The sequence below is a fragment of the Cottoperca gobio genome, chromosome 8, assembly GCF_900634415.1.
Source record: "Cottoperca gobio chromosome 8, fCotGob3.1, whole genome shotgun sequence".
NCBI lineage: Eukaryota > Metazoa > Chordata > Actinopteri > Perciformes > Bovichtidae > Cottoperca > Cottoperca gobio.
The window spans coordinates 18,515,422-18,530,866 of NC_041362.1; the positions used below are offsets into that span (position 1 = coordinate 18,515,422).

At 39.5% G+C, this 15,445-nt stretch overlaps 2 protein-coding genes across 2 annotated transcripts in view; both read left to right on the plus strand.

Moving 5' to 3' along the window:
* rab3db (RAB3D, member RAS oncogene family, b) overlaps positions 1–2,625 on the plus strand; it is a 37,066-nt gene extending 34,441 nt beyond the window's left edge. Inside the window, exon 6 of the transcript XR_003832654.1 lies at positions 2,607–2,625. The gene's annotated coding sequence lies outside the window, so the exon portion shown is untranslated. The remainder of the gene's footprint in view (positions 1–2,606) is intronic.
* tspan34b (tetraspanin 34b) lies at positions 1,541–7,912 on the plus strand. Its single transcript, XM_029437668.1, has 8 exons — positions 1,541–1,764; positions 3,754–3,831; positions 4,355–4,570; positions 5,582–5,656; positions 5,773–5,880; positions 5,969–6,106; positions 6,224–6,316; positions 7,314–7,912. Exons 2-8 carry the CDS (start codon positions 3,775–3,777, stop codon positions 7,371–7,373), a joined length of 747 nt encoding a protein of 248 aa, XP_029293528.1. The 5' UTR covers positions 1,541–1,764; positions 3,754–3,774; the 3' UTR covers positions 7,374–7,912.
* Positions 7,913–15,445: the final 7,533 nt, after the last annotated feature.

Genomic DNA, 15,445 nt, shown 5'->3' on the forward strand with positions numbered 1-15,445 from the left:
CTGAGTATTCTTCTGCTGTAAATCATCGATCCTCCCATCTTCTGCACTTGAGTTAGTCATTTCCACCTGTCACTCTCGTGTGTTCTTTTATCTTTGCTTAAAATGATTGTGACGTTCAGATAAAGCAAATGTCACTCTGTACAATGTAAGAACTACGAGGCCAAAGTCTGAGGAGCATTCATGGAGGAAAGGCTGCCGGTGGAGACTCCACCTGACGGCTCTCTTTAATTGTGGAGGAGTAATGAAATGTGTTCCTGTCTGGGAATGTTACTGTGTTTCAGGCAAGGCATTACTATTTTATTTATATTGACATTTCATTACAAGTAAACTCATTGTACTTTACATTTAAATACATACAGCAGCATGTATAATGCTGCAATACATAAAATACAAGAAAGTGCAAACGGCAATAAAAGGAAAGAGAAATAACGAAAAAGGTCCATCCTCATATTTTTGTAGCAGATCCAAAACAAGGCGAACACTCTGGGAGGTCTGCGCTCTTCCGGTTACTTCTACTTGCAGATATAAAACCTGTTGTTGGCACAAAAGGTTACCGGCGCGCTCCCCATGTTAATAGAAATTATGATTTTAAATGAACATCTATCATCATCAGTCAGGGAATGCGATCCGGTCTCAAGCTGAATTCTCCCTCTGTTTACTACATATTCTCAGAGGAGGTTTTGAGTGTAATTGGTCAAACCATTTTTATCCTGTCCATCAACTCTGGAACCGTTTTGGATTTCCTTTTGTTTTCTCTTGCATTACAGGATGTCACTTGTCCCTTCACATACGCTTTCATGATTTCCCATAAAGTTCAATAGTTTATCTCAGGGGAATACATCTGTGTGCGTTTACAAAGTCAACAAAGTTTATTTTCTTGAGTTAAGGCGCTATGTTCGCAGAGGACGCATGTTTTCTGGAAAACAAAGCTTTAAAAGCACTGCACAATGATCTGATATGACTACAATGTTGTTTTCTACTTGTGTCATTTTTGACAATACTTTTTGGTCTATTTAAAAATAATCAATTGTAGAGTAGGTTTGGTGTACTTGGGAGAAAAAAGAAAGGGGAGAGGGGTCAGTCCATGGGCTTGAAGAAATGCATTAATGCAGCACAAATGTTTTATTAACTGGTGACCTTTGTACTATAGATCTATAGACACAGTCCAAATCCTCAATTAATATTCAATCATCTTAATCCAGGTCTTGTAAACGTAAAAGATTGCCAAAGAAAACATTATTTCAAATATCCCGTTCGTGAGCACTACCGGCCCATTAAACAATTTCCCTTGAATAATAATGTAATTATGTCCCTTATGATGTTTGACTCTTCTAATTAAGAAAGAGTATCACTGTCATCTTAAGGTAATTCTTTACTTTGATGTCTTCTCTCTCTTCCCCTCCCTTTCTCATGAGACCAGCCTATAACTCCATGGTGATGTGTGTTATTACTCAGCTGCTTTGGTCACACCCACCTGCTCCCCCTCCCATTCCACTACTTATAACCAGCCGACAGCCTTAAAATAAAAGCACAAAGCTGAAAAAGTCACTCAGAGGCTCTATCTTATCTAACGGAGCGACAGAGCCACAGGAAGTGGGAGACAGAGTGTGTATTGTGGGTCATTTTCAGAGGACAGGAGAATAATACACTGCTGTGCTCCTGTTATCTAATAGTCAGTCTAGTCCCACAGCAACAGCCTCCATCCGCAGAGTGAAGGTAGAGACTCCTCACAGTGAGCACGTCTGAGGATATCTCCTGTGTAAGGTAAGAGAGTGACTTAATTTAAACTGACGGTGAGTTAAAGTTATATAGTTTCTCCTTGTGAGTTTTAGGTCAATGGTCATTTTTCAAATGCCGTACCAACGTAGGGAGGAATCTATCCAACAATGATCCTTTGTCTCCTGAGACCTGCCTGCGATTATTCCACTCAATGGCGTCCTTTCAGATTTGCCTGTCTGTGTTTTTGATAGAAGTTGGTGAGTCAGAGACGAGAGAACAACAAACATAGACCACATATCTCCTGACGTACCACACATACAATACACTACAGCGCTTAATATTCCAACTCCAAGCAATAGCTTCTCCTTGTTGTTAACAGGTGTGGCAGGTGCACACTGCATCCTTTTTCAGTCCTTTGTGGGACATTTTGAGATTTGCATGTGACTCTTGCTTGTTAATACATCACCAGGCTCCTCGGTGTCAGAGTGCAATCGCTGACCATGAGTAAGTGAAGCTCAGAGTTGATAGAGGGAGTTTGGGGAGTCAAGGCAACCGCTCATTATGTTTCTGAGGGCATCCTGGAAATGTATGATTAACTTGATGACGAACAGCTTAACTACAACAGGCTAAAAGAACTGACAAGCCACTTCCTGCTTTGGATTTATTTGATATGTTTGTCTGAGCGTATATTTTCAGAAGGTTATAGGGAATAAAAATAACTACGATGATCAAATTAGAGTGAAAAGAGGCCATGAGGGAGATCCAAATGGTAAGAAAACAGCCTGTTGCTGTAAACAATAGGGTTCTGCTCAGTCATTGTCACTGGGATAACAATTTATCTGTTCTGTCACGCCAAACAAAGAGCACTGTTTCACATCTGGGAGGTCCACACACACACACACACACACACACACACACACACACACACACACACACACACACACACACACACACACACACACACACACACACACACACAGAGACCATTTTTTAAATGACTAGAACAGTAGAGGTTGTAAAGGGGAGGAGAAGATTTGGAGATAGGATAGAGATGTGTGTTTCATGAATCAGATAAATGTTACGAATCTTGAGTGAACACACTTGTAAAACACACTTAAGAGAATGTGTTTTGTATGTGTCAACATATATAGAAATAATGTGCTGTTAAGTTGTTATGTGCCTCCATTGGTCCATAGTATTGGCACCATAAAGTCTAACGAGTAATGGATGTCAGGGATTGGCTGGCCGGCCACAAAGTTTTCTATGCAAATACACACACACACTGGTGTCTTTGTTTCTTTAATAAACTGCATTTGTGTCCATATTACTTAAATCATATCATCTATGAGTTTATGAATTTCGAGTATTGTAGCAAAATGTTCTAAATTTGAATGATGAAGTTGAAAGTTGCAGAGAGGGATCATTTCCATGTGATCGTGTGCAGTTTGGTTCCTTTCTAATTTGCATAGCATGTTATGAAAGGTTTTCCAGTAAAAACAGTCAGGCTTACTTCCTCAAATGTCACCTCTTCATTTTATTAACTCTAAACTAAAGAAAGCCCTCCCCCAAGCTCCATGTGAGGTGGTATGTATACCGTAAATGTCCTTAAGAGGCTCAGAGTGCTCTGAGTGTTTGAGAAAGATAAGTTATTTAGCTTACAAAGGGTAAAAGGTGAAGAGTTGGGAAAGTGGCAGGTGTTTTCCCCTCCCCCGTCCTCTCCAGGAAGCATTTCAATCCATCTGTTAATTTGTCACAGAATTGCCAGCACATAATGACATCGTGACACTTGGTAATTCCAGAACACATAAGATGACTAATAACTGTGTGTGTGCACATTGTTGTTAAATTGGTAATACAATGAATGAATAAACATTCAAAGATAAAGATGGTAAAAAAAATGATTGTATATAATCTTTCACGAGACACGCTGAATGAAAGTTTTTGAGTAAAGATACATGAAAGCTGACAACAAAATGTTCGATAATTGGCCTATTGGTTGACTAACTCTTGTTTCTCTTTTCTCCTCCTCTATAGGTAGAAACCTCTGCAGCAAAAATGGGATGCTTTGGATTCCTCAAAGGGATGATGGTGGTTTTCAATGCCATTATCTTTGTAAGTTTTAATTAGAAATACTTAAAAAATAGGATTTCATTGTCTTCTGTGTGCATAAAAAGTAAGTTGCAAAGTAGAATAATAACTTTATGACACAAAAATTAATCAATGGGGCATTTTATGACGCTCGCGAGGCCGAATTTGATGAAGTATAAACATGTACAAGATGTAAAATGCTCTATGTTTGATGCAGCTGTTCAACTGTAATTCCATTTTGGCTCAGCAAAAATACTTCAGTGGAAGAACATTAGTTAAATGTATCATTGCACGTCCAATTGGTTCTTGTACTTATGCATAAAAAGAAAGAATGGTAGCAGAGGCTTTTAGTCCCTAATATGGGTCAAACTCCAGAAAGCTGGATCCTACAAATTCCACAATGCAACTCATCTTTCATTAGACCTTCTCTGCTTGGTTAATGTCTAGGTAGTACTCCCATGACAAGTTAAATTGGTTTAATCCTAATCTATTCCACACTTCTCATATCTACCTGTCTCTTCTTCTTCTTCTTGTTGTTCTCCCTCAGTTGGCGGGTGCTGCCATCCTGGGTGTTGGGATCTGGGTGAAGGTAGACAGCGGCTCCATACTCAGCTTTCTCGGGAAAATAGAAAACGCACCAGCAGAACTCAGTCAGTTGCTCAATGTGGGCTACCTGCTGATTGCAATAGGAGCTATCCTGCTCGTCATCGGCTTCCTGGGCTGCTGTGGAGCTGTCAAAGAGAGCAAGTGTATGCTGCTGCTGGTAGGTTGTTGTTGCCACTTGATATGATATTTTTTTTGGTTTGGCAGATTGATACCACTTTTATATGCAGTATGTACACGAATTATGAAGCTAATACCAGCAGAGATGTTAAAAAGTGTTGTTTTTACACTTCAGTTTTGGCCGATTGTGTTACCTTTGGACAGTCAGGCTAGCTGTTTCCCCGTTGTGCTACGTTTAGCTAACTGTCTGCTGGTAGCTTCATATTTACGCAGAGTGGTATCAATCTTCTCATCTCACTCGTCGCAAGAAAGCGAATAAGCATACTTTACAAATTTTAATTAAGCAGCATTTGTTTGTGCATTCAAACTTATTTACACAAGCTGAGAATTGTTTCCATCAGAAGTTGGCGCAAATATTTACCAATTTTCCAGAGAAATGGCAAAAAAAAGAAAAAATGAATGTGTGTTTGCAATTAAGGGTTAGATAAACAGCTGAGGGGTGCTGATTTCAAAACGTGATTATGTGTAATTAAATGTTCTCAATATGATGAGTGAGAGCATTAATACAGCAGCAAATAACTATTTGCATTGTGAAGATATAATAGAGTAATTGCATCCTAAGCAGAGAATGTCTGTCAGCCTCTGTGTGTGTTGTAATCCGAGTTTGTCAGCTTTGTTTATGTAGTCGGTCGGGCCACACATGCATACTGGTTCCTCCTCAAATGAAACGTTAGTCGTTACCCAGCTCAGCCGTCGCCATTTTGAGAGCCGACTCCACGCAGATCTGATGTTTTTGTCTGCCGCTCTTTTTTGTGTCTCCATTTGAAGCCTGAGTGATATTTACGTTACATGTTTCAAGCATGCCATGATTTTATTTGCTAAGTCTGTTTCCGTTGCACTTTGCCAAATATTGTCAGTTTAAAAAATAAAATAAAAATATGTGCAAATTGAAAATGCGCATAATTACAGAAAAAAATGAGTTTACTATAGACTGATTCATACAGTGAAAAAACATTCAATAAAATGTGTAACATTCTGTTATTTCTTCCAGTTTTTCATCATAGTCCTGGTGGTCTTCATAGCGGAGGTTGCAGGAGCAGTGGTGATTTTGGTATTCAGACCTTTGGTAAGTTAACTGAGGAACCTTTTCACACAGTTCAAACTAAACAGCAGCCAAATGTTTCTATCAAGTGCTGCCTTCTGGTCCTTGGACGTGAGAACTACTGTATGCTTGCATTTTAGGCAGACGAGTTGTTTACCAAGTTTGGCACGGCTGCAGTTGAGAACATCAGGAAGGACTATGGGGTAAATCCTGACGTCACGGGACTGTGGAATACTACAATGAGCACGGTATATGTAGTTCTGCTAAACAACATGTGTTTTCACACCATGTCACTGATGCTTTACGTAACAAATACTCCCTTTGTGTCCACATTAGTTAAAATGTTGTGGATTCTACAACTCCTCCGACTTCGTGGGCTCGCCATATTATGTGAATCATGACAAGCAATACCCACCACAGTGCTGTCCAGGCATTGATAGTCCATGTAATCAAACGGTGGCTGACAGTGTCACGGTATGGGCTTTGGAAGAAGTAGAAACAACCAAAACATCTACGTGCATGATCAAAAACTGTTTTGAATGAATAATGTTTTATTTGACCTCTTTTACCTCCACTCTTTATTGTCCTCAGATGATAACGGGGTGCTTTCCAAAGATCAAGCAGCTGATTGATGAAAACACGGTGGTTATTGTTGCGGTGGCCCTGGGAATTGCAGTTCTGGAGGTATGACTTATCTCACATCCTCTTCATGTGCAGGGCCCACTTTAGATTAGGCTGAGGTGCATCACAGGGAGGAAACAAATATTGTAACTAAAGCGTCATTTGAAGCTTATTCAGCATTTAAAGACTAATATATTGTGCCATGAATAAATATGAGATAATACTTTTATCTATTATCCATTAAAACAGTGTTTTAGAACCATTGTAGGTCAAAAATAAATAAATCTGGAGACGCGGGGAGGGGGTACTATTCTGAGAAAGAACTACATTTCTGAATTTCCAAGATTAAAGTCGTAACTTCAGAAGAATTGATAGTCATAAATTTGCAGGGGAAAAAACTCATCACGCCACAGACACTGCCGGTAAACAGGGAAAGCCACACACACACATGTTAGTGTGTGTGGTAAACGGTGATATCCTTCATTTGTCCATTGCATTGTAGTTCCTTATCCACACAAGCTATCACCTCATCTAAATCAGTAGGTTGTTTCTTTTGAAAAAGCAGAACTCTGGTCCGGATGCTTATAATAATGTATAAATGTAAAATATAAATATAAAGTATTTACTTATTGCTAAATCCGATTGCACGGCATAATTTGATAATATCCACATAATATAGGGCAAGCTGCAGCGTCTGTGGTGAGACGAGGTTTGATCCAAACTTGCCAAGTGAAGCAATGATGTTCCTTGACAGAAGAATTATTTTTTCTTGCAAACTTTATAATTCGAGAGAAAATTCGAGTTTTTTCTTTAATCTTCTTTCTCGTAATATTACCCCCCTCCCCCTAGCTCAGTCATTTTTTTGAATTTACAATGTCCCTAATACCTCGTCATAACAATCAGATTAAATCAACAAAGTTAAAATCAACACTTGATTGGCTATGAAAAACATTCCTTGAATATCATTACACAGCACATCTTTTCTTTTTGTACACATTCCCCTACTTTACTTATTAATTGCACATTTTACTAATATCTATAAATATCATATTCTCCTCAGATATGTGCCATGGCTGTCTCCATGATTCTTTACTGCCGAATTAAATCCAGGGGGGACTAACTGCAAATGGCGAGGGCCTTAGAAGGATCATTTTAATCACTGGGGCCTTTCTACTTCCTTTATCACCCCGAGAGGAGTGAAGGGCGAAGATGCCTCGTCATTAAAGACAGTTAATGTCAGATATTGTGCAATCAGAATGACAAAATGACATAACAAACCTATTTTTACTACATTTAAATCTATCTAATAGATGCTGCACATGAATGAACATGATCTATTTCATAAGAATACTACACTTTGTAAAACAGGCTACACACACTCACATGTTGTCTCAGATCATTTTTTATGTCAAGCAGTGCTACTACTGTACGTGTGACACATGGCCAGTTAATGAGGAGTCACATGACATCTGCGTTCTTGTGATAATGAAACAAAGGCTGGCATGTTGGACACGGGAACCACTATTGTGAATGTCGCTGCCAAGACACAGCTTGTAAAATAGCAACATAAATGATGGATTATTTCTATGTATGTTGTATGGTTATCAATTTTGAAATAAAGTACAAAGTATTTCTAGACCTAGGTGAGTTTTTAAGTAAGCTGTGTGCATGTGTGGCATTTGTTTTGAAGGGGAGGGAGGACCGACAAACTGCCAGGTAAAAAGTAGCTAAAAAACAATTAATTTATTTCGTTTTGTATTATGCTTTAACAGGACAACTAATTATTAACAATGGAAAACTTTCACTCTGGTTTTCCTTCAGGAGATTCCGGGTTTTGTTTCGACAAGATACCTATACACAACACATAAAGTATTTATCTGAATTAGGATCAAGCTAGTTATTTTGGTTTATTTAGTTTGATAACAAATATAATAGCAGGTGTTAATATGTAACTTGGCACAAATGCCATTTTCCCCTTACTTTAAGATAAGCTGGCTTTTGCATTTAAGGCCACTACGTCGGTTTCACACATCAGTCCGTTTACAGGTCTTGGGGGAGTGCTGCTGCATTATGTGAAACTTGTTGTATAAAAGCCTGTTGTGGCTTCAGAAGGAGCAGGGTAAAGCTGATAAATTGCCTCATGTGATGCCACTTAAATCAGCATCAGGTGGTTCTATAATAAACAAAGTAATCTGTGGAGTTAGAAATAAGTTCTCTTGTAGAGGTGGAGGCAGACAGGTTACATTATCCGCTACTCGCATAACAAACCTGAATCTCTGACAAAAGTATCTGTGGTCGATTGTATTGTGGGTAATGTAGGTGCCAGGTTTTGACATGGAAGAAGAATGTGTAGAATAGAAAAGGTACTATATCTTGCTCTGCTGAGACATTTATTTGGAATGAAAAGCTAAATCCGTGCAGTACTTTTTTAGAGATGAATTAACCAACCAGCAATCCTCACACAGTATCTATGTGCCTTCCAGTAGGCTAATGCTAAGCTAATACCATTGAGGCAAATGCTATATCATATAAATTAAAAGATGTTTACAGTAAAAATGTAATCATTAAAGATTTTACATTGATATTTTTGGAGAATTGTTTAATCAAGCTAGAAAACAAGTAATGTGGCAAATGTCATGGCTGATAAATATACCAAGCATGCAAGTGTCTTTCCAGGTCCACTAAGGCCCCTGTCCACTCCTGTAATGAAGCGTATTACAGTATTATATGGAGATATTACACCGTAACATGTGTACATTATTGAATCATTTCATGCCAATACTAAGCTTGGCAGTACTGTTGGCTGTCCTGTGTGTAATGTGTAGACTACCTGTGAACTATGCCTGTGACTGATGTTCAGTGCTTATCAAGGGCTTATTGCACACGGGCTGCAGTTTCTGAAGTAAATAATGGTGCGAACTAAGAAAGAAAGTAAAACAAACAGTAACGCAGGCATATTAGTTACAGTGTGGCTACAAGACTCTCCAACAGTATGTAATACAGCCGATATGGAAAATGTGATACATAAAGCAATATTAACCATCTTAAATGTGGCTATGCACCGCATCTTCAGTTTTGAGCTAGCTTTAGCAGTTGGCTAACCGTGACAGGCAATGTCAATTATCAATTAGTGACACCTGCTATAAACTCAAAAATAGCATCAGAACATGGATGCAAATAACCTCTAACTTACATAGTAACATTAAGAAAAAATTACAATATGAATATTTTATCACCACATGAACGCACAGAATCAAAAGCAGGTTGAATCATATCGCTGGACTATCACAGGTCTCAAAGACACGTTATGTTAAAGTGCAGTATCACAGCCGGACCACAGGGAGGCAGTACGGGCCTTCTGACCAACACGTGCGTGTACTTTACTTTCAAGTATTGCCATGCATTTCACTACATTTCAGAGTGAAATATTGGAGGCTACTTTTCACCGTCATTTCTAGTCTCGCGCCATTGGTTTAGCTTCTTCTTCATTCCTCTGTCTCTTCCTCGCTGTTTGTCTTGTCCTCTCGTGTCCTGACGCTGTGGTGCCTTTGTATACTGTAATATATTATTATATCATGTTTTTTTCTAACTTTATCTGACTTATGAACAACTACAAAATACCTTAAACGCATATTTACCCCATTTTAAGAATGTATTAATGTAATGTATGTATTATAAACCAGAGCATGCTGTCCCACATTCTCAATTGAACAACTGAAAAATGTTTGAAAAAAACAATTTCACTAAAACACACTTTCAACCCATTAATGAATATTGTGTTGTTCAAGCAGATAACAATTAGGAACATTGTTTTATTTAAGACTGATTTATATCTTTAACATTAAGCTCCAGTGCCCCCACAAAATCATTTTTAGTTACATGACACCAGGCACTATAGCTTCACGTGAGTGTTTCCATACATTTCACATTATCACAGAGTGAAATATTGTAATGTGTAGTCCAATACTTGTATATGACAGCAGTAGCCTACTTATTAGTTAGTTTTCTGACGAAGATGTAACCTTTGGGGGGGGCGGTCACATTCAACCCGGGACAAAAGAGACGAAGCAGTGTTCAACCCTTCAATATTTTTAGTTAGGTATAACTTATAGCGCACAACAAAAACAATACCATGATTGGTATGTTCCTGACTGATTAAAGCATCTCTCCAGTGATCAATCATGGCATGCGTGTTTTTATTTAGGTTCCCATGTTAACAAGTCAGACTGTTCATACTAGGGTGGGATGGGAGGTCCGGCTCTTTTAAAAGATTCGGCTCTCTTGACTTGGCTCCCTTAGAAGAGCCAGCTCTTAGAGCTCCCAAATGGCTCTTCATTTAGTATCACTTGGAGCCTTCTATTTTAGCCTAATTTAGCAATTATAAATGGTTTGTGTGTTGGTAGGCAATTTTTCATTCAGTGTTTTCATAAAAGCCTTATTTTTATTTTTTAAAATGTCGTTACAAAAAAGAAATACACAGTTACTATAGTTTAACATTTTAATCAAACCTTTGAATGATTAATTTAACACAGAACCACAGAAAACAAATCAAATAAATAAAGGCCAAAGTCTGAACATTATGACACTTTAGATAAAAGTCTTTAGTGCAGTGCCTCCTTTTTCGGTTTTCGCTAATTTCTTCACTTTCTCCCAAGGCGCTTGCATTTAAATCCGGCTCCAGTCTCTCTGTGTGTACCTGGCCTTTACCACTACACTCGCTGTCTTTGGAGAGTCTGTCCCCCTTCCTTCTTTCACATTATGGTATGATCCTAGTCTGTGATTGGCCGCATGGTGTGTCCATCAAAACAAAGTCCCGCCCCTGATCACCGCAAAAAATCAGTACTTTAAATTATTGTACAATCTTCGTTCGGAGGGGGGCACAGGTGGGTCCAGGCTCTAGTGTTACAGGGGCACTGGCCCCTGTTGGCCCCTTCCCAGAACCGCCACTGGGGTGAGGCAGACCACTGTTGTGTCGTCAACAAACTTCTTCATGGTATATACAGGTACATCTCAATAAATTAGAATATCGTGGAAAAGTTCATTTATTTCATTTATTCAATTCAAAAAGTGAAACTCATATTATATGGATTCATTACACACAAATTGAAATATTTCAAGCCTTTATTTGTTTTGATCTTGATGATTACGGCTTACAGCTAATGAAAACCCAAAAATCAGTATCTCAGAAAATTAGAATATTGTGAAAAAGTTCAATATTGTTGACTCACGGTGTCACATTCTAATCAACTAATGAACTCAAAACACCTGCAAAGGTTTCCTGAGCCTTTAAATGGTCTCTCAATCTGGTTCACCAGGCTTCACAATCATGGGGAAGACTGCTGACTTGACAGTTGTCCAGAAGACAGTCATTGACACCCTCCACAATGAGGGGAAGCCTCAAAAGGTAATTGCAAAAGAAGCTGGCTGTTCCCAGAGTGCTGTATCCAAACATATCCATAGAAAGTTGAATGGAAGGAAAAAGTGTGGTCGGAAAAGGTGCACAAGAAACAGGGATAACCGCAACAAACCATTGAGAGGATCGTCAAGAAGAGGCCGTTCAAAACTTTGGAGGAGTTTCACAAGGACTGAGGCTGGAGTCAGTGAAGAGCCTCCACGCACAGACGTATCCAGGACATGGGCTACAACTGTCGCATTCCTCGTGTCAAAGCCACTCCTGAACCAGAGACAACGTGAGAAGCGTCTTACCTGGGCTAAGGAGAAAAAGAACCGGTCTATAGCTCAGTGGTCCAAAGTCCTCTTTTCAGATGAAAGTACATTTTGCATTTCATTTGGAAATCAAGGTCCCAGAGTCTGGAGGAAGAGTGGAGAGGCACAGAATCCAAGTTGCTTGAAATCCAGTGTGAAGTTTCCACAGTCAATGATGATTTGGGGAGCCATGTCATCGGCTGGTGTTGGTCCACTGTGTTATCTCAAGTCCAAAGTGAACGCAGCCGTCTACCAGGAAGTTTTAGAGCACTTCATGCTTCCTTCTTCTGACAAACTGTATGAAGATGCTGATTTCATTTTCCAGCAGGACTTGGCACCTGCCCACACTGCCAAAAGTACACTCTAAAAAGTGTATTTCAGTAGTAGTTGAAGTAAAGTAATGTTTTGAATTAATTTAATTTAAATATCTGCTTTAGTGATTGCAAACTACTTTCGTGGATTATATCAATTTTAGATTATACTTTGTTCCCTCAACCTGATATTCTACTATCAGTGAACCCGTATCAATTAGGTTTATTGTGCGCCTGACGTCATCACGTCAGGTCCGTTTTCAGAACTTGATTTTCCCTCGCGACTGCAACTGGTTGGGCTTTTCTCTGGGCCAGTTACATTTGGAAATAAGGTAAGTTTAATGCAAGTCTGTTTTACATTTTTTTATTTAAGTTAAAAAATAACGTAATGTGATAGACTATTATCCACCGGAATCGGTAAATTTAGTTTAAGCGTTTATTTACTGGTCAAACCAAACTAGCTGGTTATATATTAGCATATTTTATTAGCATACATTAGCATATTTTGGATGCATTTAGCTGGTTTTCTGTTAAAGAAAAAATATTATTATTATTATTTATGTTAAATCCACTGTGTACCACTTACAGTTAAACGTGATACTTAAGCTAGTCAGTAGCTAATTAAAATCGCTATGGTGGCCTGCCGCTAATGCCAGTTAGCATTTTACTAGGGAGCCTGGAGCTAGCACCGCTGCTGATGCTAAAGTGAGCGATCCGTCTCGTCATCTCTCGATCAGGCGTTCAGACGCAGAGTGAGTCGGTCTACCTGAGACACATTAACAACTCCATCGCAAAATGTATTGCAATGGACTGCAGGTGGTAGAGGACAGGGTTTTTTACAGGCTTTACAGATGGCGTCAAATTACACAACTTTTAAGCCGCCACAAAATATTGTTGTTATGCCCAATTTGAAATGGCACTTTATGTCAAACTGTTGGTCTGTGTTGTTTAAAATAATTGTAGCATACAAGATATTGGAGAAATAGTATTGAAATATGTTGACCTTTTAAGTTTATAATGTCTACTCATTGTAACATGTGCTGCAGACACCCCTGTCTTCCCAGTCTTAAACCAGTTACCAGGACTGTGACAACCACGTGTAGTACTGTTTAACCATACACAATTAAAACTTTAAACTGAATAGACATTTTCCTGCTACCTAATATTGATATATTTTAAAGTTTCTTCTCAAGATTTTTCTTTAAGTTGTTGGTGGTGGACATAATTCCGGGCTGGAACTACGTTACCTAAGGTAAGTTCTCATTTTATAATACAATGCTTTCTTGCTATTGATAAGACTGTAATGCGGCTGTATGTACATGTCTGTGTGTCTTGAATTGAATAAAACTTTTGATCATAGAGACTGAACTGAAAGTCATTTCAACAGTTACAGTAAAGGTGAAGTGCAGGGGATTTGAGTCTTTAACTGTGTGTATAAATACATTTTTATTTTTTTAGAGAATGCTGGCTACATTTCAGATCAATCTCACTATGGAATGAACTGCCCAAAATACATGATGTCTGGGATGAATAGCAAATACAAATTAAAAAAGATGTTGTTAACATCTGTTAACAATTGCTGAATGACTGGTCTGTACATTAAAACCTGTGATAGTATAAACATCACAAAATTATTGTGTTGTGATTACGCTGCAGCCTTTATTAGCTGCGCTTTTGCTCTTTTCTCATTCAGTCATTCAGTCAGAGTCATTTTTGGGGGAGCACAACATTGAGAAACTGAGTCTCCAACATGGAATACCAGATTCATGAACATTTATGTGCAGTTGCAGAGGCCTTGATCAAAAAGCACCCTTGCTTGAGAGAACCAGGCTCATTCAATGGCTGCTACGGTTGGAAACAACGACTAAAATATAAGATGGGGAAACTACAGGACTCAGCTCAAAGTGCAGGGGTGTCCAGAGCTGTCTGTTAACTCCATAAAATCCAAAGCTTCTGCAGATTGTTTCTCTGCTAGAAAAGTAAAGAAGCCAAAAAGAGCTGAAGCAAACTTTTATCCATCGTTCCCTACTGGTGAGACGCTGGAAAGCCTTGAAAAAGAAAGACTTGAACTTCTGACAGAGATCACCATAAGAAACAATGAAAGGGTCATCGCAGACCAAATGCTTTGTACGTTTGCCTACAGACGACAGGTGGTAAACCAAGAACCCATCATTAAGGACTTCAAGGACAGATGGCCTGCACTGTTCCAACAGAAAGAGGTAATAATGGAACTGAAGCGTTCGCAGTCTTTCTTTCAGGTTTTGTTAAAGTGGGCTAGTCATAAATTGATATGGTTGAGATTAAAGGGCTAGTTCTACTATTTTGAAGTGGGGTTGTATGAGGTACTAATGCATAGTCATTGTCTTACCCAGCTGGTGGTCAGCGTGTCCCATAGCACCAGCATCAGTTTAAGTCCTCATACAACCTCACTTCAAAAGAGCCGAACTATCACTTTATGTGTAACACTGCTTACGTACAGGGATTGGATGGCCCTCAGAAGTGACCCCCTCACCCCATACTCCCGCAGCACCTCCCACAGTATCACCCGGGGGACCCGGTCATACGCCTTCTCCAGATCCAAAAAACACATGTAGACCGGATGGGCGTACTCCCAGGCCCCCTCCAGGATCCTTGTGAGAGTGAAGAGTTGGTCCGTTGTTCCACGACCAGGACGGAATCCGCATTGTTCCTCTTCAATCAGAGGTTCGACTACCGGCCGAACCCTCCTTTCCAGTACCTTGGAGTAGACTTTACCAGGGAGGATGAGAATATACCCCTGTAGTTGGCACACACTCTCTGGTCCCCCTTTTTAAATAGTGGATCCACCACCCCGGTCTGCCAACCCCTAGGCACTGTCCCAGACTTCCACGCAATGTTGACGAGGCGTGTCAACCAAAACAGCCCCTCAACACCCAAAGCCTTCAGCATTTCTGGACGGATCTCATCAACCCCTGTGGCTTTGCCACTGTGGAGTTGTTTGACTACCTCAGTGACTTCAATCAGGCAAATTGACGATGATCGCCCATCAGCTTCCAGCTCTGCTTCTACCATAGAGGGCATGTTAGTCGGATTCAGGAGTTCCTCAAAGTGTTCCTTCCACCGGCCCATAACCTTCTCAGTCAAAGTCAGCAGGGTCCCACCCTTGTTGTACACAGCTTGGATGGTTCCTCGCCTC